Below are 21,867 nucleotides of genomic sequence, written 5' to 3' on the forward strand. Positions count from 1 at the left end.
TGTCAACAAGTCATTCTAAAGACATTTAGTAAAAGGCACAGAGTTTCTAATTAAAAAATATTAAGCAAAAGCTTCACAATCTTGTCTCTGTCATCAGAAAACCATTCAAACGTGGCTGGCATCTGGACTCGAAGCCAGTCGGTAACAATGTTCCTTTGGATAACAATGAGCCCATCAATCACTTGTTCCAGGAAACGTTAAGAAAAACAGATGACATAACACACCTGGTTGGGCTGTACTGTGTTAAGCCCTTTAATGCTCAGGAAGCACTACCTGTTATTTGCTTTTTTGTCTCCAGGTCTCGAGTCTGCTTCAGCACCTGGAGCAGCCGAGGTACCCCATTTAGTTCTGCGACCTCCAACTTGTTGTCATTGTCTTCAAACACCAGATTTCTCAGGGCCCCACACACGGCTCGCTGCACATCTTCATTCTGAACTTTGAGAAGCTGCAGGAGCTTGGGGATGCCACGGAGCTGGTTGACCTGGGGAAGAAGTGGATGCAGACTTCAGACATCTATTCATTCGGATGTGCATCAAGACATTCAGCGCCGCACACTACGAACACATGAGCTCACTGACACTGACTTCAACACTTACCACTCGACACCTCTGTCTGTCACACAACCTGAGTCTCACACTGTATGACATGCAAAGCCTTGGCTCTAAGGTAGTAACGATCACCAGGATAACTGAAGGGGAAGGTTAACTGATAAATGGTGGGCAAGTGTTAACTTTGCAGTCAATATGGAACGAATATAAATCCCCTTCACCAATACTAGCAACAAAAATTTATTTACCCTGGCAACCTTCCTGGCAATGCAAACTAGTCCCAAATGCAAGCTATTTTTATGGTCAATTGCTTTCAGTATTTAAAAAGACTCATATAAATTATGCAAGCATTTTAGGTAAACATGAATGCATTTCAAAATAGTTTATAGAAAAATTTCTCTACTAAAAAATAAAACCAGAAGACAGTATTTTGTATGTTTTATCATAAAGAAATATATCCTGATTGGATATTACGCAATTTATACATGTATTAAAATACTACATACTACTCCATAAATATGTACAATCTGTAAGTCTGTTAAAATTCCTAGTAGTGAAATTTTAAAAAGCAAAAGTGGAATTAGAAGATTTTGGTGCAAAAAATGATAGGTTTTACATAATGCGCATTTCTATAAAGTTTTTGAAGATCTCTTGTAAGTATGGTTTTCAAAAATTTTTTGCACCTAAGTCAATGTCTTTTAATTCCATTTTCCATGAACTGTCTGAGCCACCCTCACAGAACATTATAATTTTTTGATGTGCTATGTATAAAATATTCCTTCTGCCAAATATCCAAGTACCAGAACTAGAAATGGAAAAGAAAATTAGATAATTAGATGGCTCTCGGATTCAGAGATCTATGCCTATTTTGGAGCTGGAGTTGGGGTGTACCTGGTAAAGTCACTGCGTGTAACACCAACATCCTGAAGGGGAGGCAGTTTGTGTCCTGGCTCTTCTGCTTACTATACAACTGCATGCTAACGGCCTGGGCAGAGCAGTGGGGGATGGCCCAGCTGCTTGGGCCGCTGCCACCCATGTGGGAGACCTGGATGGAGCTCCTGGCTCCTGGCTTCAACCTGGAGCATTTCTGGCCACTGGCAGCCATCTGGGGAATGAACCAGCAGTTGGAAGATCTCTCTCTCTCTCTCTCTCTGCCTCTCTTCTCTCTGTTTAACTCTGCCTTTCAAATAAATAAATAAACTCCTAAAAAAAAGAAGAAGGAAAGAAAGAGTTACAGAGAGAAAGAGAGACAGAGAGAGAGAGGTCTTCCACACACTGGTCACTCCCCACTCAGCCGCAACAGTGGAGCTGTGCCGATCTGAAGCCAGGAGCCAGGATCTTCTTCCTGGTCTCCTACGCAGGTGCAGGGGCCCAAGGACTTGGCTCATTCTCCACTGCTTCCCCAGGCCATAGCAGAGAGCTGGATCAGAGGAGGAGCAGCCGGGACTAGAACCGGCGCCCAAATGGGATGCCGGCACAGCAAGTGACGACTTTACCCGCTACTCCACAGCACAGGCCCCTTGACTCTTTTTTTTTTTTTGACAGGCAAAGTGGACAGTGAGAGAGAGACAGAGAGAAAGGTCTTGCTTTGCCGTTGGTTCACCCTCCAATGGCTGCCGCGGCCGGCGCGCAGCGGCAGGCGCACCGCGATGATCCGATGGCAGGAGCCAGGTACTTCTCCTGGTCTCCCATGGGGTGCAGGGCCCAAGCACTTGGGCCATCCTCCACTGCACTCCCGGGCCACAGCAGAAAGCTGGCCTGGAAGAGGGGCAACCGGGACAGAATCTGGTGCCCCGACCGGGACTAGAACCCGGTGTGCCGGCGCCGCAAGGCTGAGGATTAGCCTAGTGAGCCACGGCGCCGGCCTTCCCCTTGACTTTCAAATAAAGGAACCTATGAATGTTGAAAACGAGGACGAACAACGCGCATCTGAGCAAGGTGATTTGTAAGCAATCAAGAGTTACACACAGGGCTGCGACCCTTCTTTCTCAGAGGCTTCTACTTGCAACCCGTTTTCAAATGTTTAAGTTTTTGGTAAGAGATTTTAAGCAAGATTTCAGTCATTTTCATCACCTTAATGCAGAAATGTCTAGGAAATTGGTTTTCTTGAGTGGCTATGAGTTTCCTTTGAATTCACTGCTAAGAAAACATGCAGCAGCTGCTGGCAGTCAGCGTTCACGGGAGAGCTGTGCACACAGCTCAGGGGCTTATTTGCATATTTTCCTTGTGTCAGACTCTGGCCTCTCTTTCACAGAGAAGTGGCAGAGAGGGCAGAGTCTTCCAATTTTACATATTCCCTTGTTCAAACTGAGAAGACCAGCAGTCGGATACCAAAGTCAGGAGTCAGGACAGGGGCTGGCTTTGTGGTGCAGCACACTAAGCGTGGTCTCTCGATTTGAGCGCTGGTTAGTCAATGACAGGTAAGATCCCCTGGGGGACAACCTAAGACAGGCACAGCTGTGTATGGAGACCACATGGAAAAGGGTCAACAATGGTATGGCCAAGAATCATGCCTCCTATTGCTCAAAAATAAACGAAAAGGGGGAAATGTGGTGCAATGAGGTGAAAAGGTCATATCAAGATGGCCACTGAGATGAAAAGTTCATGCCAAAATGGCCGCTGAGGTGAAAAGGTCACGCCAAGATGGCCACTGACAACAGAAACTGCCTGACAACAGGCCGTGACTGGATGGCTTTGGAAACCACATGACAACAGAGCCTGACTGACGGCAGGCTGTGATTGGATGGTTTCAGAAACTGCCTGGCAACAAGAGCCTGACTGGCAACAGGCTGTGATTGGATGGCTTTGGAAACTGCCTGGCAACAGGCTGTGATTGGTTGGGGCATAGACCGCCCCTTGACCGGATTGGCTGGTCTTGGCTATATAAGCTGTTGCACTAACTGAAATAAACGAGTCTGCAGGCTGCTTGCCTCAGGCCTGCTCTCACCCGACTCCCGGGGTCTGGGTGGTGACTCTGCGCCTCTTGCCCCCACCATGCTCCTCCTCTCAGAAACAATCCACTGCAACATTGTTGAGAAATCAACTGCAACAACTAAGCAGCTGCCTGTGACACTGGCATCCCATGTGAGTGTCAATTTAAGTCCTATCTGCTCCACTTCCAATCCAGCTCCCTGCTAATGCGCTTGGGAAAACAGCAGGAGATGGCCTGAATGCTTGGGCCCCCGCGCCCATGTGGGAGGCCCAGATGGAGTTCTTGTCTCCTGGCTTTGGACTGGCCCACTCCCAGCAGTTGCAGTCATTTGAGGAATGAATCAGCAGATGGAAGGTATCTTTCTTTGTTTCTCCCTCTCTCTTTGTAACTCTTTCAAATAAATAAATAAATTTTTAAAAATTATATTAAAAAGTCTGGACTGTAAAATAATCTAAACAGCATAGTAACCATAAAAGTCAAAATAATAAAGCAAAAATAATATATTTGCCTCCTTCCATTCCCATAATTTACTGCTGATAGCATTAAGAGTTTTATACACGTTTTACTTTTCTTTTTTTAGACATTTATTTTATTTATTTGAAAGGCAGAGTTACAGAGATAGAGGGAGAGAGACAGACAGATGGAGAGAGAGAAAGAGAGAGAGGTAAAGAGATCTTCCATCCACTGATTTACTTGCAACAGCCAAGTCAGAAGCCAGGAGCTTCTTCCAGGTCTCCTATGTGGGGGCGGGGGCCCAAGGACGTGGGCCATCCTCCAAGGCTTGCTCAGGCACATTAGCAAGGAGCTGGATGGGAACGGAGCAGCTGGAACTAAAACTGGCATCCACATGATATGTTGGCAATGGCTTTACCTGCTCCGCCACAACCCTTACACACATTTTAAACCCTTATACACATTTTAAAATTAACGGTGCACAAGAACCTTGAGAGCAAAGTTCTCTTTTGACAGCCTTGCATCTTTGCTGGCCGGAAGGAGCCCTTCAGAGGGATCTCTGCAGAACAGGACAGAGATGGGAGACTGGCCACAGACATTTCCTGGGCTACGCCTACAGTTATTCTAACACATGTGTATGACGATGCTAAGGATAAAGATTTCTCACTATCATTTAAATCTGGCCCAAAACATCATCCATTTGATAATTTCATCTATTCCTGTTATTATATTTCCTTCAAAGCAAAAAAATAAATAAAAGCACAACTTGCTTTAAAACAACCTCTAATTCCTGTTTCTGTGATGTTCTTCATTTCTCTCTCATAGCTAGGTTTTAAAGTGGTTAAATTCATACTTTATGAAATACATGAATGAATGCCAGCTAGCCCAAATCTTCACAGCAACAGTCAACACATCAGGTGCAAAAGAAAATCCTGTTTGTCCCGAAGCGCTGTAGCAGCTTTAGAAATATTTTATTAACTTAATCTATAATTTACAAGTTGCCTTCTTCAAAATACCTGAAATGGCTTACGGGCCATACTGCACTTCACGCTGCTGTGACAGGATTAGTGAGAAGTGGCCACTCTGACGGGCTCCCTCTCCCTGTCACCTTTATCCCTGTGGCTTTCAGCACCTGCTGCAGCCTGGAAAGAGGGACCTGCAGACACGCCGGCGCGCAGATAAAAGCTGAAATCCGGCTAAAGCTCTGCTTTCTATAGAATTTGATTCTCTAGCGTCTGGCACTTATCCCAAGTTTTGAAATAGGTTTTGGTTACTTTTTTCCATTTTATCAACCCAATGAATATAAATCATATTAAATCGAAGAAAGTGAGGCCATGTTCTTTCTTGCATTTAAAAAAAGTATTTATTTATTTATTTGAGAGATAGAATTAAAGAGAGAGGAGAGATGGAAACAGAGATGGTTGACTGGTTCATTCTCCAAATGGCTGCCAGCAGCCAGGTCTGGTCCAGGCCAAACCCAGGGCCAGGAACTCCCTCTCAGTCTCCCACAAGGATACTGGGATCCCAGAACCTGGGTCATCTTCTGCTACTTCCCCAGGCACATCAGCAGGGAGCTAGGTCAGAAGTGGAGTAGTGGGGACTCAAACAGGCTCTGCTACAGGATGCTGGCACTGCCGGCAGCAGCTTCACCCGCTACACCGCAACACTGGCCCCTTCCTTGCACGGCCCGAGAGGATGGCAGGTGAAGACTGCTACATACGTTAGGGCCAATGTGCTGCTCTTGTCCCTTGAAATTCAGGGGAGCAACTAGGACTACAAATGTTTGCTGGCTTTCCCAGTCATCATGAATACTCAGGAGAATTTTTCTCCCTTTGGAGAAAGGAAGAGAGAGAAGTAGACAGAAATCAATGTTTCAGAACTTCAAGGCAAAGCTTTCATTTGGGAGGCTTCCTAACTAAATGACAGGGTAAAATCACCTGTTAGAATTTTAACTTTTTCTTTAGTTTTATTCTGATTCCCTCCTGTCAACTATCAAATGAACGCTGACAGGTTACACGCTGGCCACTAAGCACAAGAACAGCTCTGCTAAGGCGAAGGCTCCTCACACACGGCGCCTCCACTCCCGCTTCCTTCCCCTGTCTGGAATATTCTGCCCACCGCACCTGTCTTGTGCCCTCTCCACCACTATTCATCCCGCAGCATCCACTCAGGTGTCACCTCCTTCGTGGAAAGTCACTCTCCTTCTCTCCTTCCCCTTCCACTAGAATTAACCACTCCCTACAACTGGAATAACCTTTCAGGAAGGCAGCTGGCCGGATGTGTCAACACTTTTACAACAGTCATTTCAGGGAACCTTCATTAGGAAACAATTTGAAATGCAGACACAGACTAACATACAAAAATACAATATAAAAATAGTAACTATGCTATTTATAATAGCGAAAACTAGGAAACCACAAATATCCAGCAATGGGGAAAGACAGGGTGATGATTAGTGATCCGATACCATACGCCGTAGTTTCCATTGGAGAGGCAGTGTTTGAACTGAAAGACATTTCATTAGTCATGTAGCTGCCCCATCAATCACAGGGGAACTGGTGTGAAAGGTCAGCAGCCACGTGCCAGGCACACAGCAGTTTCATAGCACATGGGAGCCACTAGCATACAATTAACTGTCCACATTAAATTGCTGCAAAAAGTTGGTATGTCTCTGCACTTCCACTCACATGTAGGCATAAAGAGAATGAGATTAGGGGATCCGGGAGAGGCGGAAAGGCATGAGTCATGAGTGAGAGCTGCTATTTTGCATATTTTAAAATAAGAAGCAAACATTGATGCATGCTTGCTAAAATCAAAACAAAAAGCAACCTTCACAGAGGACACCAAACGCAGAAGCCTCTGCACAGCAAAGGAAACAATCAACGGAGCGAAGAGACAGCACAGATAGGAGAAGACATCTGCGAGCCGTTCATCTGACAAAGAATCAGATCTAGAATGTATAGGAACTGAAAATAACCTGACAACAAAATAATTTAATTTAAAAATGGACAAATAAAATAGGTATTGCTCCAAAGAAGAACTATGATGGCCAACAAATACATGAAAAGTGTTCACTATTTCTAGCCATCAGGAAAATGCAAATCAAAATCACAATGAGATAATACCTCATTCCGGTCAGAAAGGCTATTACTAAAAAGAAAAAAAAATAACAAATTCTGATGAGAATGTGGAGAAATGGAACCCTTACACACAAATGGCACAGCTGTGATGGATCATTGTATGGGTTTCTCAAAGAACCCATATGGCCCAGCTCTGCCCCTTCCAAGCACACGTCCAGAGAAACTCAGCTATCAGAGTGACCCTGCACTTAGATGTACTGCAGCACTATCACAAGAGCCAAGGCACAGAAACAACGGAGGCGCCCACTGGTAGAAGAATGGGTAATGAGATCTCGGTACATATACGCGACAAAACATTACTCAGTTACAGAGAAGAATAAAATCCTGTTTGAAGCAAAATGATGGAAGCGAAGGGCATCATGTTACATGAAGTAAGCCAGGCACCACATGTTCTCTCGGAAGCCGAAAGAAGTTGATCTGAATGCAGAACAGTGATTACTGGAGTCCCTGAAGGGTGGGGGAGGGAAGAAAGAGGAAGGCCAGAAAACCAGTACCCAAAGTTCCAGCGTTCCATAGCTCAGCAGGGTAATTCACAAGAACCAAGAGCTCGAAGAGAGGCGACGAAGACTTCAAACATAAAGAAATGATAGGGAGATAGGCGCACTAAATACTGTGTCTTAAAATATAACTCTGTACCCCATGAACTATTACATGTTAATTTAAAAATACGCATCCAATCCTCATGGAATGTACAAAATCAATCAAAAAGAAACCCCACAAACAAAGCTACATATTCAATTTGATTGTAGCGATGTAAGTATATAATTTTAAAAAAGTATAGAATGAAATCAAAATGACAACAATGGTGAGACTGTTTACACATTTTTTCCTCTTCTGTTTCTTAAAATCTCGAGTTTTTTTTTTTTTAAATAATGAAGTTGAGTTTAGTTTTATGATAATGCTTTACAAGACTTTTATGGCAATCAATACTTTAGTAAAGAGATGTGAAACAGGTAAAGAAATAAGACCGTGTGAAGAAGGGTCTTGCAGATTAAATTAACAGATTTGGTTTGTGTCCGACGGCCAAGGGAGACAGTTACTAGAAAGGTCTCCGTGGCTGCTGTGAGGAAACAAATTAATTAGGAGGCAGCTGGATTCACAGATGGTGGTGACAGGGACCAGGACAGCAGCACTGAGGAGCAACGGAAAGACGTGGGTGAATTTAATGCAGTTTTAGGAGTAGCATCAGTAGGATTTAAAGACTGAGTGAACATGAGAGGTAAGGCGAAACAACGTTCTAAGACCACTGAGGTCGTGGTGTCACACTCCCTGGGTGAACCAGCATTTGCTGACATGCACGGAGTGACTATAACGGCTAGAAGGTGTACCATCACCCAGCTGCACTGTCATAGCAACTCTCGCTACCAGCGCTATTATTCCCACCGTACGGGCAAGAAAGCTGAGGTTCAGCCAGAGAAAGTATCATGCCCAAGGTCATCTGTCTGATCATGGTGCTGGGACTTCAAACTCAGCCCCCTTGTGAATCCTAGAATTTCACACTCAACCCACTAGGGTTCCCACCCAGCAGGAAGGACATGCTTAGAAGGCAAGCTAGAGGGAAGAAAAGCAGAAGACAATGTGCTGATGGCTTTATAAGCCAATGTGGAATTCAGTGGAGACGTCCAGGTAACCAGAGGGCACGTGCTGTGGAACTCAGGAGGAGACGTGGGCTGGAGACGGTGAGTCATAGAATCTAGGCCACAATGGAACGAGAATGGTGAAGCAGATCAGGGAGTTGTGCTCAACAAGAAAAGTCCCAGGAAAGTGCCTCAGGACACGATATTTAAGGGACAGGGAGAATACACATTTTTCGCAGAGGGAAGGGGGAGGAAGAAGAGAGGTGGCAAAAGAACAAGGAGACTGTGAGACAAAAGAAGAAAGTGTTCCAAAAAGGAGGAGGTAGAGAGTGTCGAATGCCAAGTCTTTTTATTTATTTATTTATTTATTTTGACAGGCAGAGTTAGACAGTGAGAGAGAGAGACAGAGAGAAAGGTCTTCCTTCCGTTGGTTCACCCCCCAAATGGCTGCTATGGCCGGCGTGCTGTGCTGATCCAAAGCCAGAAGCCAGGACAGGGGCTAGAAAGTTGCCACTGATTTTTTTTTTTTTTTTTTTTTTTTTTTGACAGGCAGAGTGGACAGTGAGAGAGAGAGACAGAGAGAAAGGTCTTCCTTTGCCATTGGTTCACCCTCCAATGGCCGCCACGGCCGGCGCGCTGCGGCCGGCGCACCGCGCTGATCCGATGGCAGGAGCCAGGAGCCAGGTGCTTTTCCTGGTCTCCCATGGGGTGCAGGGCCCAAGCACCTGGGCCATCCTCCACTGCACTCCCTGGCCACAGCAGAGAGCTGGCCTGGAAGAGGGGCAACCGGGACAGAATCCGGTGCCCCGACCGGGACTAGAACCCGGTGTGCCGGCGCCGCTAGGCGGAGGATTAGCCTAGTGAGCTGCGGCGCCGGCCGCCACTGATTTTTAAAAGTACTGTGATTTAAAATTTTGCTCTTTGTCCACATTATAATTGTCTTCCACACAAAATCAAAACTATAGGATCATGCTTAATATTAGCAGGGTTTTGTCAATGTTCTTGGGTTACAACTTATAATCCTTAGATTTTCTTCTACCAAGCATACTCACTTTCAGCTTTGGTTACAATTTTCATGTTTTATTATTCTCAAAATCAGTCTTTGTTCTAGCTTTGCCTCTGAAGAAGAGCTTAGAAGACAAACAGAAGTTCAGTCCTATGTGTAAGCAAAATATTTATAATCATATTAGTAATTCAAGAGATAGTGGAAATCTAGCCCAGCTCAGGCAACAAAAGAAAATTTCAAGAAATTTCATAGTGTAAAATGAAAGCACCTATAATAACGCTTGGTTTTTAAAAAGTGGGAACAAGAAAGATTTAAACTTCTGTGACTCCCACAGAAAGGTCAACTTTCAGTCCACATGTCTTTACCTGTATCTGTAAGTTAATTGCTAGTTAATTATTTTTAAAAATACTTGCTCATTCTTCCTATCGAACAGTGAAAACAATTAGATGAAGAGATAGACCTTTTAAAGCAATTCAAATGCCATGAAGTAGACAATTTGAATTCATAAAAATTTTTAAATCTTGAATGATGAAAGCTACTTTAAGTCAAGTTGAAAAATAAATAAATAAAACAGAAGAGGACATACGCCCACATAAGGGTACTTCAGAGTCCATGGAGGGGCTGGGGCAGGGGTTGAGCCTGGGCCCCAGGCGGCCATACTGGAACGCCTATTCAAGCTCCAGCTGCTTTGCCTCCATCCAGCTTCCCGAGCACACAGCTGGGAAGGCAGTGCACCACGGCCCACGTGCTTGGGCCCCCAGCACTCACGTGGGAGAACTAGATAGAATCTCTGTTGGCTCCTGGCTTCAGCCTGGGCCCGTCCTGGCTATGGTGGCCATTTGGAAAGTGAACCAGCAGACTCAAGATGGATATCCTCTCCCTGTCTCTTCTCTCCCTCTCTGCCTTTCAATAAATAAATTAATTAATTTTTTGAAGATACAAGTGTGGATATCAAAAATTTAAAAAAGTTCATAGAAAAATACAATTAAAAATTGACTTTGATATCAACAAATTTGGAAATTCATTTATACCTTTTCCATAATAGATTTTTGAAGATCCTCATATAAAACAATACATTAATGTGCAATCATGGGTAAAAAACTACAAATCATTAACAAAGAGACACAAATCTTAGGAAAACATAGGCAATGGATAAAAATGATTGAAGAAATACAAGGTCAAAAATATACAAAAAGGTACTCAATATTACGATAAATTCATAAAACTCAAGTGAAAAAATTAGTATCAGCTCTTTTGTCTGACTTCTGTTTACCTCATTTGCAGAACTAACTACATTCCTTTTCCTCTGTGAAACTCTGATTGCAGATTACGATTAAAGCCAGTAAGGTACTGGGACACTGTGGAATGTGGATTTGGTTTTCATCTCTGTGCCTGTTTGTTAGCATGTAATTACTAAAATCCTAGAATCTCCAAAGTGATGTAGACTTCTGTCTGCTGATGAGCTGATGGACGCTGGCCACCCCTAGGTCAACAAAGGCCCAACAAGGGACTGGAGGGGTGGGACTTTCAGATCCATTCCACAGCCTCCAGAGAGAACAGCATGGCTGAATACTAAGCTTAGCACCGATGGCTGATGATTTGATCAACCATGTTTACATAACTAAATTTCCATAAAAATCCAGAAATGGGGCAAATGTTTGTGGTTAAACTAGTGGTTAAACTCCTAGTAGGGATGCCTGAACCACACACCGGAGTGCCTGGGTTTGGGCTCCTCTCCCTTTCACTTCCAGCTTCCTGCTAAAGTACAAACTAAGAGACAGCAGCAATGGCTCAAGCACTTGGGTCCCTGCCACCTGTGGGGGGGGGGGGGCTGGATTGAGCTCCCACTTCCAACTTTAGCCTGGTCCACCCCTGGCCACTGCAAGTGCGATGTGGCGGGTAAACCAGTGGACGAGAGAGAGCCAGCGTGCACTCTCCTCTCCTTGCTGCCCACCAACTCTCAAAACAACTAAGCAACCAACAATTCTAAAGGAGCACGTTCAGGGAGCTCTGTACAGCTGAATTCGCTGAGTCTGGTGCTCCCAGAGGAGACGTGGAAACTCCCGTCCCTTCCTGTGTACCTCGCCCTTCGCATCTCTCCATGTGAAGACTCCGTAATCTTTCATAATAAACCAGCAAATCTGAGTGTTTTTCTCGGTTCCGTGAGCCACCCGAGCAAATTAATCAAACCCAAGAATGAGGCCGTGGGAACTCCAGTTTACAGCAGTGAATGGGTCAGGTCAGGCAGAACAACCTGGGGCATCCACCTGTGAGAGTGGACACTGTCTCCAGGTGGACAGCTAAGAAGTCAACTGAAACAGAGAACACTCTGGGAGGACGCCTAGCTAGCGTCTGCTGTAGAACTAACCCCTTCCTTGCCAGTAGGGAAAAATTCCCACAACTTTTGGGGTCACGGGTACCTTCAGTGCTGATCATGGTGAAAGTGTGCATAAAACCAGTTATTTTTTTCTACAGAGTTATTCCCTGTGGGCCCCTGGTCTCCTCTTTCTATCAGCTGGGTTTACCATCAGTAACTCACAATTGTTCCCCAAAGTCTTTACGTCAGCTGTACTCGAAGTATAATTATGTAACTTATTTAGCTAAAACGTAAGCGCAGAAAGATTTCTGTTTCTCTGAAAACTAATATGACTGTTTTGAAAATACTAGAGAAAAGTGAAGGTCTCAACGGCTCTGCAGTGGCTGGGCACTGCAGCGCGGCAGGTCAGACTGCTCTGCGGGATCCTGACCCTGTACCAGCTCCTGCTACTAGGGAAGTGCACCAGAGGATGAAGACTGATTCTCATCTTCTCTCTCTCCTCTGTCACTCTGCCTTTCAAATAAATAAATGAATACGTAAGATGTAAAGAAGTCTTTTTTTAAAATATCTGTATTCAGTTGTGGATGAAATTAATGAAAAAGACAAGGGGAAATGTATGTACCATTAAGTTCTTCCTCCACATTAAAGAAACAGACCAAAAAAAAAAAAAGGCAGATGAGTGGCTGGCATGTGGTGACCTGGCATCTTCTGCTGCCTTCGTAGGTACACTGACAGGAAGTGGGTCAGAAGTGTGGCGTAGCCAGCACTGAAACCAGCACTCTACTGCGCGATGCCGGCATCCCAAGCAGCAGCTTAACCTGCTATGTCACAGTGTCCCCCGCAAGAGAAAACTCTTACAAGGAGCCACAGGGGAACACACTATGCACACAAGCACTAAGACAAGGAGGACAGATTCCTTCTCGGAAACACCGCCCATCAGAGATGACAGTGGAGCAACAACTTTGAAACACTGGTATTTAAAAATCGTCAATTTGGGGTTCTGTAAAGAGTGAAAATACAGGATTTGATAAGCAGTAAAGATACTCGTTGGGATGCCTGTATCCCATATCAAGAGTATCTGGGTTCAAGTCCTGTCTCAGCTCCAATTCCAGCTGCCTGCTAATGTGCCTGGGAGGCAACACAGGAAGGTTCAAACAGCTTGGTCTCTATGTCACATGTAGAAGACCCGGACTGAGTTCCCCAGCTCCTAGCTTTGGCTTAGCCTAGTTCTGGCTGTTGGGGACACTTAGGGAGTGAACCAGTGGAAGAGAGACACATATCTTCCCCAAATCCACTTCGGTTAAATAATTTTTTTAAAAAGTACAAGTAAAACTTGTGCAAAGACAAAAAAGCTGAAATCATTCATCATTTGCAGACTTGCCCTAAAACAGATGTTACAGAAAATTCTTCATTTAGAAGGAAACGATACTGGGAGTTATCTATGCCAAGAAATGCAGAGCACTGGGGCAACTCAGGTGAAAGGCACAGATCTCTCGAATGACACAAACTACCAAAGGTCACCAAAGCAGAAAGAGACAGCCCAAGTGGCCAATATCAATGAAAAAGAAATTGGGTCTGTAGTTAAGAAACATCTCACAGGCCGGCACCGTGGCTCACTAGGCTAATTCTCCGCCTAGCGGCGCCGGCACACCGGGTTTTAGTCCTGGTCGGGGCGCCGGATTCTGTCCCAGTTGCCCCTCTTCCAGGCCAGCCCTCTCCTATGGCCAGGGAGTGCAGTGGAGGATGGCCCAGGTGCTTGGGCCCTGCACCCCATGGGAGACCAGGATAAGTACCTGGCTCCTGCCATCGGATCAGCGCGGTGCGCTGGCCGCAGTGCTCAGGCCGCAGCAGCCATTGGAGGGTGAACCAACGGCAAAAAAGGAAGACCTTTCTCTCTGTCTCACTGTCCACTCTGCCTATCAAAAATAAATAAATAAATAAAAATTAAAAAAAAAAGAAACATCTCACAAAGAATACTTCAGGTCCGGATGGCTTTACTGGCAAATTCTAAACAACAATGAAGGAACAAGTTATTTCAACTCTACCTAAAATTGAGGAAGAGGGACTACAATGCTCCTCACTGTACGAGCCTATTATTACCCTCAATTCAAAATTACACAAGACCTTACAAGAAGAGGAAATGACAGATCCTATCACGTATAAATATCGGTATAAAAATTCTCATTTATGATCTATTTATTTATCTGAAAGAGTTAAGGGGGTGGGAAGAAGGTGACAGAGACTGCATCCACTGGCTCACTCTTCAAATGGGGACAATGGCTGGAGCTGGGCCAGGCCAAAGCCAGGAGCCTGGAACATCCACATGGATAGCAGGGGCCTGAATACTTGGGCCATCTTCTACTGCCTTCCCAGGCACTTCAGCAGGGAGGTGGGTCGGTAAATGGAGCAACCGGGACTTGAACCTGCACTCATACGAGAGGCTAGTGTCACAGGCTGTGGCTTAACCTGCTGTACCATAATTTCTTAATAAAATTTTAGCAAATCTATTTCTAAAATACAAAAAGTGACAGGACCTCCTAATCAAGCAGGGTTAATACCAGAAATGAGCTAACATTTTAAAATCAATCAAGGTGATGTATCCTAACAGGTAACATTACAAAAAAAAACAATTTAAAAAAAACTAATATTTCAACAGCTGCACAGACAGCATTAATAAATTCTAATATCCATTTCTGATTTAAAAAAATGAAAAGCTTGAGGCAGGCATTTGGCCCAGTGGTTAAACATCAGCTGGGACACCTGTGTCATATAGTAAAGGTACCACAGCTGGGATCCCTGCTCTTGCCCGATTCTAGCTTTCTGCTAATGCAGGCAGGAAACTGGGCCCAGGTTCTCTGTTCCTGTCAGCCAGCCTACAGACCTGGATTGAGTTCTCGGCTCTCAGGTTTAGCACAGCTTGAGGTGTTGCAGGCATCCGGAAACTGAGAAGAGTATGGGAGCGCACTCTCTCTGCCTCTCAAATAAATAAAACATTAAAATAAATAAAATAAAATAAAATATTAAAATGTTTTTTAATATCCACAAAAGTAAGAGTAAAGTTCTCCAAGCTGATACGGTCATTTACAAGAAACCCTCCAGGTGGTTATCACAATTAATGGTGAGAAGATTGAATACTCTCCCCTAAGATCAGGACCATCATAATATGCTCACTCTCAGTCTTCTTTCAAAATTGTAGGCAAGTCTTCAGCCAGTACAAAGACTGGGAAGGAAGAACCAAGACTATCCTTATTTGCAGGAGGCATAATGTTCTGTATAGAAAATCTGGAGGCCGGCGCGGCAGCTCACTAGGCTAATCCTCCGCCTTGCGGTGCCGGCACACCGGGTTCTAGTCCCAGTCGCGGCGCCGGATTCTGTCCCAGTTGCCCCTCTTCCAGGCCAGCTCTCTGCTGTGGCCAGGGAGTGCAGTGGAGGATGGCCCAGGTGCTTGGGCCCTGCACCCCATGGGAGACCAGGAGAAGCACCTGGCTCCTGCCTTTGGATCAGCGCGGTGTGCCGGCTACAGCACTCCGGCTGCGGCGGCCATTGGAGGGTGAACCAACAGCAAAGGAAGACCTTTCTCTCTGTCTCTCTCACTGTCCACTCTGCCTGTCAAAAAAAAAAAAAAAAAAAAAAAAAAAAAGAAAGAAAGAAAATCTGGGCCAGCGCCATGGCTCAATAGGCTAATCCTCTACCTGCGGTGCCAGCACACCGGGTTCTAGTCCTGGTTGGGGCGCCGGATTCTGTTCCGGTTGCTCCTCTTCCAGTCCAGCTCTCTGCTGTGGCCCAGGGAGGGCAGTGGAGGATGGCCCAAATGCTTGGGCCCTGCACCCACATGGGAGACCAGGAGGAAGCACCTGGCTCCTGGCTTCGAATCGGCGCAGTGCACTGGCCGTAGCAGCCATTTGGGGGGTGAACCAATGGAAGGAAGACCTTTCTCTCTGTTTCTCTCTCACTGTCTAACTCTGCCTGTCCAAAAAAAAAAAATCTGATATTTTCAAAAATGCTAACAGACTTAATAAATTAATTTGGTAGTATCTTAAAATGCAAGATCAATATATACAAATCGTGTGTGTTTGTGTATTAACAAGGAACAATCAAAAATTGAAATACAAAAAAATACTATTAGAAGTATCTAGAAACACAAGAAACCTAGAGTTAAATCTTACATTAAATATGGAAAAGTGCTAGAGGAAAACCCTGATAAGAGAAATAAGGAAGATCTAAATAAAAGGTGAGATACATTTATGGGTCATAAGACTCAGTATCATTAAAAAGCCAACCCTCCCCACATTGATTTACAGGTTCAGTGTAATCTCAAACAAAATGCTAGCAGTGTGTGTGTGTGTGTGTGTGTGTCTGTGTATGTCTGTATGTTTGATTCGGGACTGAAACTGATTTTAAAATGCAAACCGAGGGAGATGGCAATGTGGGGAAGGGTTGACACTGACATATCACAGAGCCCTGTTTCCATCCAGGTTTCTGGGAAGGCAGCAGATAGTGGCCCAAATACTTGGGCTCCTACCACCTATGTGAGAGACCCAAACAAAACTCCTGGCTCCTAGCTTCAGCCTTGCCCAGACCAGGCTGTGGTGGCCACTTGGGAAATCAATCAGTGGCCTGTCCCTGCTGCTCTGCCTTTTAAATAGGTAGGGAGGTAGGGAGGTAGATTTAAAAAAAAAAAAAAGGAAATCAAACTACAAAAGACCTAGAACATCTGAAGCAACTCTGAAAAAGAAAACAGTTCAAAGACTAGCATTATCTAATTTTAAGATTTATTACAGGGGCCGGCGCTGCAGCAATAGTGGTAAAGCAGCCGCCAGCAGTGCCAGCATCCCATATTGGCACCGGTTCAAGTCCCAGCTGCTCCACTTCTGATGTAACTCTCTGTTACAGCCTGGGAAAGCAGTAGAAAATGGCCAAGCGCTTGTGCCCCTGCACCCACATGGGAGACCTGGAAGAAGCTCCTGGATCCTGGCTTCAGATTGGTGCAGCTCAGGCTGTTGTGCTCATCTGGGGAGTGAACCAGCATATGAGAGAACTCTCTCTCTTTCTCTCTCTCTCTCTGTCTCTCTCTCTCTGCCTGTGTAACTCTGCCTTTCAAATAAATTAATAAATATTTTTAAAAAGATTTATTATAAAACTATAGCAATCAAAACAACATGGTATTTACACAGAGACAAATACATCAATGTACAGAATATATTTTCCAGACGTACTCACACATATTTGATCAATCCCTTTTCAACAAAATATACAATTTAGCAATGAAAAGGAAGTCTTTTCAACAAATAATGCTGAGTAATTGGATACACATATACCAAAAGAATAAACAAGGAACTTCATTCCACTTCCATATACAAAAATCAACCCCAAATGGACCATACACCAACCATAAAATCTAACACTTATAAAGCTGCTAAAAGAAAATATAGGAGATTATCTTCTAACCTTGGAGGAGAGAAAGATTTCTTGGATACTCCATGAAAAATACAATCAACTATATAAAGGAAAAATTTAGAAAATTTGATTCTATTAAAATAAAAAACTGTTAGAGCACTGAAAGACAGAGTATAACTGGGAGAAAGTATTTCCAAGACATATATCTAAAACAGGAAATTATATGCCAAGTGTATAAACAGCATTCAGAGTTCAATAATAAGAAAGCGAACAAAAGAATGGGCAACAAAATCAAACATATATTTCACCAAAGACGATATTAGAATATTTCATAAAGTTCATAGAAAATACACAAATTACTAAAAACCCTATGCAAGGATGTCAAAACAACTGTTTCTACGTGCATAAAACACCTCTAGAAAGATACCAACTATCTGATGGGGAGGAAGAAAGGTACAGACAGGCATTCAGAATGAGAAGGACTGACTCAGTACCTTTTTTTTTTTTTTTTTGTGTGTGTGTGTTTCTTTTTTTTTTTTTTTTTAACTTTTATTTAATGAATATACGTTTCCAAAGTACGAATAATGGATTACTATGGCTTCCCCCCCATACCGTCCCTCCCACCCACAACCCTCCCCTTTCCCACTCCCTCTCCCCTTCCATTCACATCAAGATTCATTTTCGATTATCTTAATATACAGAAGATCAGCTTAGTATACATTAAGTAAGGATTTCAACAGTTTGCTCCCACACAGAAACATAAAGTGAAAAATAATAGATGATTTTTTTTAATGATGATGAAATCAGATCAGACCTATTGTCATGTTTAATCCCAGTGAGAGTCAAGTTGGGAGTTGATAGTTTCTTTTCTTTTTTTTTTTTTTTTTTTTTTTTTTACAGAGGATCAGTTTAGTATGCATTAAGTAAAGATTTCAACAGTTTGCACCCCCATAGAAACACAAAGTGAAATATATTATTTGAGTACTCGTTATAGCATTAAATCTCAATGCACAGCACATTAAGGACAGAGATCCTACATGAGGAGTAAGTGCACAGTGACTCCTGTTGTTGACTTTACCAATTGACACTCCTGTCTATGGCATCAGTAATCTCCCTATGCTCCAGTCATGAGTTTCCAAGGCTATGGAAGCCCCTTGAGTTCTCCGACTCTTATCTTGTTTAGACAAGGTCATAGTCAAAGTGGAGGTTCTCTCCTCCCTTCAGAGAAAGGTACCTCCTTCTTTCAGTACCTTTTTTTAACCACAATTGATCACCTACCCCCAAATGTTTCACATTCTAAAACAAATACATAATCATCTACTGGTTCCACCTCTGAGGCTCCATCCTACAGAAATACTTATAGAAGTATGCAAAGATATACACACACACACACACACACACACAACACAGCTATTCATCAAAAGCTATAATGCTAATAAACTTTAATGAAAAACAAGTTACAAAGCAATGCTTATATTTAATGCATTTTTTAAAATATAAAAAACAATAGTCTAAAATGAACTAGCTCTCTCAGAAAAATCTCAAAGTATCCAGGTCAGTGACAGCAAGTGCTTCTGGGGATGGTTCTAAATGGGGACTTGGGAGACAGAGGTTTGAACAGTGCTTTACTTTTTTTTCTTAAAGAATTGTTTTATTTATTTGAAAGAGTTACAGAGAGAGGTAGAGCCAGTGAGAGAGAGAGGTCTTCCATTCCGCTGGTTCACTCCCCAAATGACTGCAACGGCCAGAGATGAGCTAATCCGAAGCCAGGAGCCAGGAGCTTCCTCCAGGTCTCCCATGTGGGTGCAGGGGCTCAAGGACTTGGGCCGTCTTCTACTGCTTTCCCAGGCCATAGCAGAGAGCTGGATCAGAAGAGGAGCAGCCGGGACTCGAACCGGTGCCCATATGGGATGCCAGGGCTGCAGGCTGGGGCTTTAACCCATTGCGCCAAAGCACCGGCCCCAAGTGCTTTACTTTCTAGGTTTCTAATTTATAGGGAATACTTTTTGTAATGAGTATTTCCTTTCACCTTAAAGAGCCTTAACAAAGAACTTTACAAATTTATATAGGGGCTGGCACTGTGGAAAAGCAAATCAGGCCACCACATCAGAGCAACAGTTTGAGACCCAGCTAAAGACCTGGAATGGAGTTCCTGGCTCCTGGCTTCAGTTGGACCAGCTCTGACTGTTGCGGCCACTTGAAGAGTTAATCAGTAGCTGGAAGATAAAACTCACTCTCTCCTTCCCACTCTCTGTCATTCAAATCATTCAATCAATCTTTATAAAAATGTCTGTAGGGGCCAGTGCTGTGGCACAGTCAGTTAAGCTGCCACCTGTAGTATTGGAACCCCATATGGGAGGTGGTTCGAGTCCCAGCTGTTCCACTTCCAATTCAGTTCCCTGCTAATGTGCCTGGGAAGGCAGCTGAGCATGGCCCAAATCCTTGGGCCCCTGCACTCACATGTGAGACCCAGAAGAGGCTCCTGGCTCCTGGCTTCGACCTGGCCTAGTTCTGGCCGTGGCAGCCACTTGAGGACTGAATCAGTGGAAGAAAGATCTCTCTCTCTGTCTCTCTCTTTCCCTATCTCTGTAACTCTGCCTTTCAAATACATAAAATAAATCTTTTTTTTTTTTTTTTTTTTTTTACTTTTATTTAATGAATATACGTTTCCAAAGTACGAATAATGGATTACTATGGCTTCCCCCCCATACCGTCCCTCCCACCCACAACCCTCCCCTTTCCCACTCATAAAATAAATCTTTAACAAAATGTATGTAAACGACTGGCTTTGGGTGCAGGGCCATTCCAAAGGACTTAACGTGTGCTGGGCTTTGCACTGGCCTGAAGGTGACACTCACCCTTTTCCGCGCTTCAGACTTCTGGAAGCACTCATGCTGGATGAACGTGGCTGCAGCGGGAATCCTGGGCAGCGGCGTGTGGTCTGCATCCAGCATGCTCACTGCTCGCTCCAGCGTCATCTCCGTGTCCATGTTCCTAGAGAGACGGCACAGAATCAGCAAGGCTCCCAGACCTGCTCCTTGGGACCTGCCTACCTCATCCTCCAGAGACACCTCGGCTGATACGCCGAAGCACCTGGAACACCCAAGCCTCTGCTTTTCTTCAGCCAAAAGGAAAGTCAGCACCCGTGATCAGAGGTATAGGGAGCTCGCGGCAGAAATCCTCCAGTTCTGACCAGACTAGCCCCTGGAGGTGCCACTGAATTGAAGAGAATTAGCATACGCCAAGGAAAGAAACAAAACTCTTTCAGTACACATCTATACAGTATGATCACTGTTCCTCTAAAACGTACCTCTAAAGGCACAGTAAGACTTTCTAGATGGGATTTAAGATAAATTTATTCACAGAAATAATTTTTTTATTCTTACCCTGATAATGTTAGACATAGAGGAAATATTTTCTCTCAAAAGAAGTCATCAGATTTTTCTCAAAGTCGCTCAGAATCTTGTTTCATTTGAAAATGAGTTAAAAATTTAAGTATTCTAAAATATTCGTATTTACTGCATGTAATAGTGCGTAAACAGTGAAATCTAGGAAAACCGAAATTTTGTTTCATTAAGATAATTCATGCTGTTGTGAACGGTTATGGTTATAGGCAATTATACTTTTTCCTAAAGAAACAAAGACAGGGCTGGCCCAGTGGCACAGCAGTAAAAGCTGCCACCTTCAATGCTGGCAACCCATATGGGCTCCATTCGTGTCCAGGTGCTCCATTTCCCATCCAGCTCCCTGCTACACTGCCGGGAAAAGCAGCAAAAGATGACCCAAGTCCTTGGGCCCTGCACCTGTATGGGAGACCCAGAAGCAGCTCTGGGCTTTTAGCTTCTGCCTGGCCCAGCCCCCAGCCAGTTGTGGCCATTTAGGGAGTGAACTAGCGGATGGATAATCTCTCTGTATGTGTCCTTCTCTCCCTGTAGCTCTGTCTTTCAAATAAATATTTTTTTAAAAGAGAAAATAATTTCACACACATTCTGTTACCACTTGCTCTGCCGTTGCAATGGCACTCAATGTATGGCTACCCTAGGAGCACACTTCTGTACACTAATTCTAGGTGATGAGGGCGTCAACACAGCTTGACACAGAGGATCACTTACAAAGAACTTGTAAACAGTAACTGCCAAATGCCTCACAGAACTGCATTTCTTTCTCTTCTTCTGTTCCTGCCTGAAGGGTGATGAGGATGCGGATGTCGGTGCCGTGTGTCTGTGCTCTGGTAAGCGTCGTCTGCCCGCGAGAAGCCTAACTCGGCACGAACATCTGAGAACCACAGCTAACACCCGCCTGAAAGGTAATCTGGAACCTTCTTTCAAAGCAGGTTAATCTGATTCGTTCCACATAATGGAGACACTGAAGATCTCCTGGGAGGGGTTTTCCAGGATTTGCTGGCAAGCACATGCCCCACTAAAGCGTGCAAATGTGCACAGAAGTGAGTGTGGGTAGGGCTGTGAGAGGTGCGTCTGCCTGGGTGGGGGTGCTGAG

General features: G+C 44.2%; 1 protein-coding gene across 2 annotated transcripts in view; it reads right to left on the bottom strand.

Annotated features, from left to right (window-relative positions):
- Window positions 1-21,867, bottom strand: part of PKP2 (plakophilin 2) — a 100,829-nt gene that overhangs the window by 55,442 nt on the left and 23,520 nt on the right. For both annotated transcript variants that reach the window (XM_051850924.3, XM_051850923.3), the window contains exons 4-5: window positions 20,229-20,364; window positions 274-481 (exon numbers count right to left, since the gene is read on the bottom strand). In XM_051850924.3, coding sequence (XP_051706884.1) covers window positions 274-481; window positions 20,229-20,364 — 344 coding nt within the window. The remainder of the gene's footprint in view (window positions 1-273; window positions 482-20,228; window positions 20,365-21,867) is intronic.

This window comes from Oryctolagus cuniculus, chromosome 9, assembly GCF_051225735.1.
Source record: "Oryctolagus cuniculus isolate XC-2025 breed Fujian yellow rabbit chromosome 9, ASM5122573v1, whole genome shotgun sequence".
Lineage (NCBI taxonomy): Eukaryota > Metazoa > Chordata > Mammalia > Lagomorpha > Leporidae > Oryctolagus > Oryctolagus cuniculus.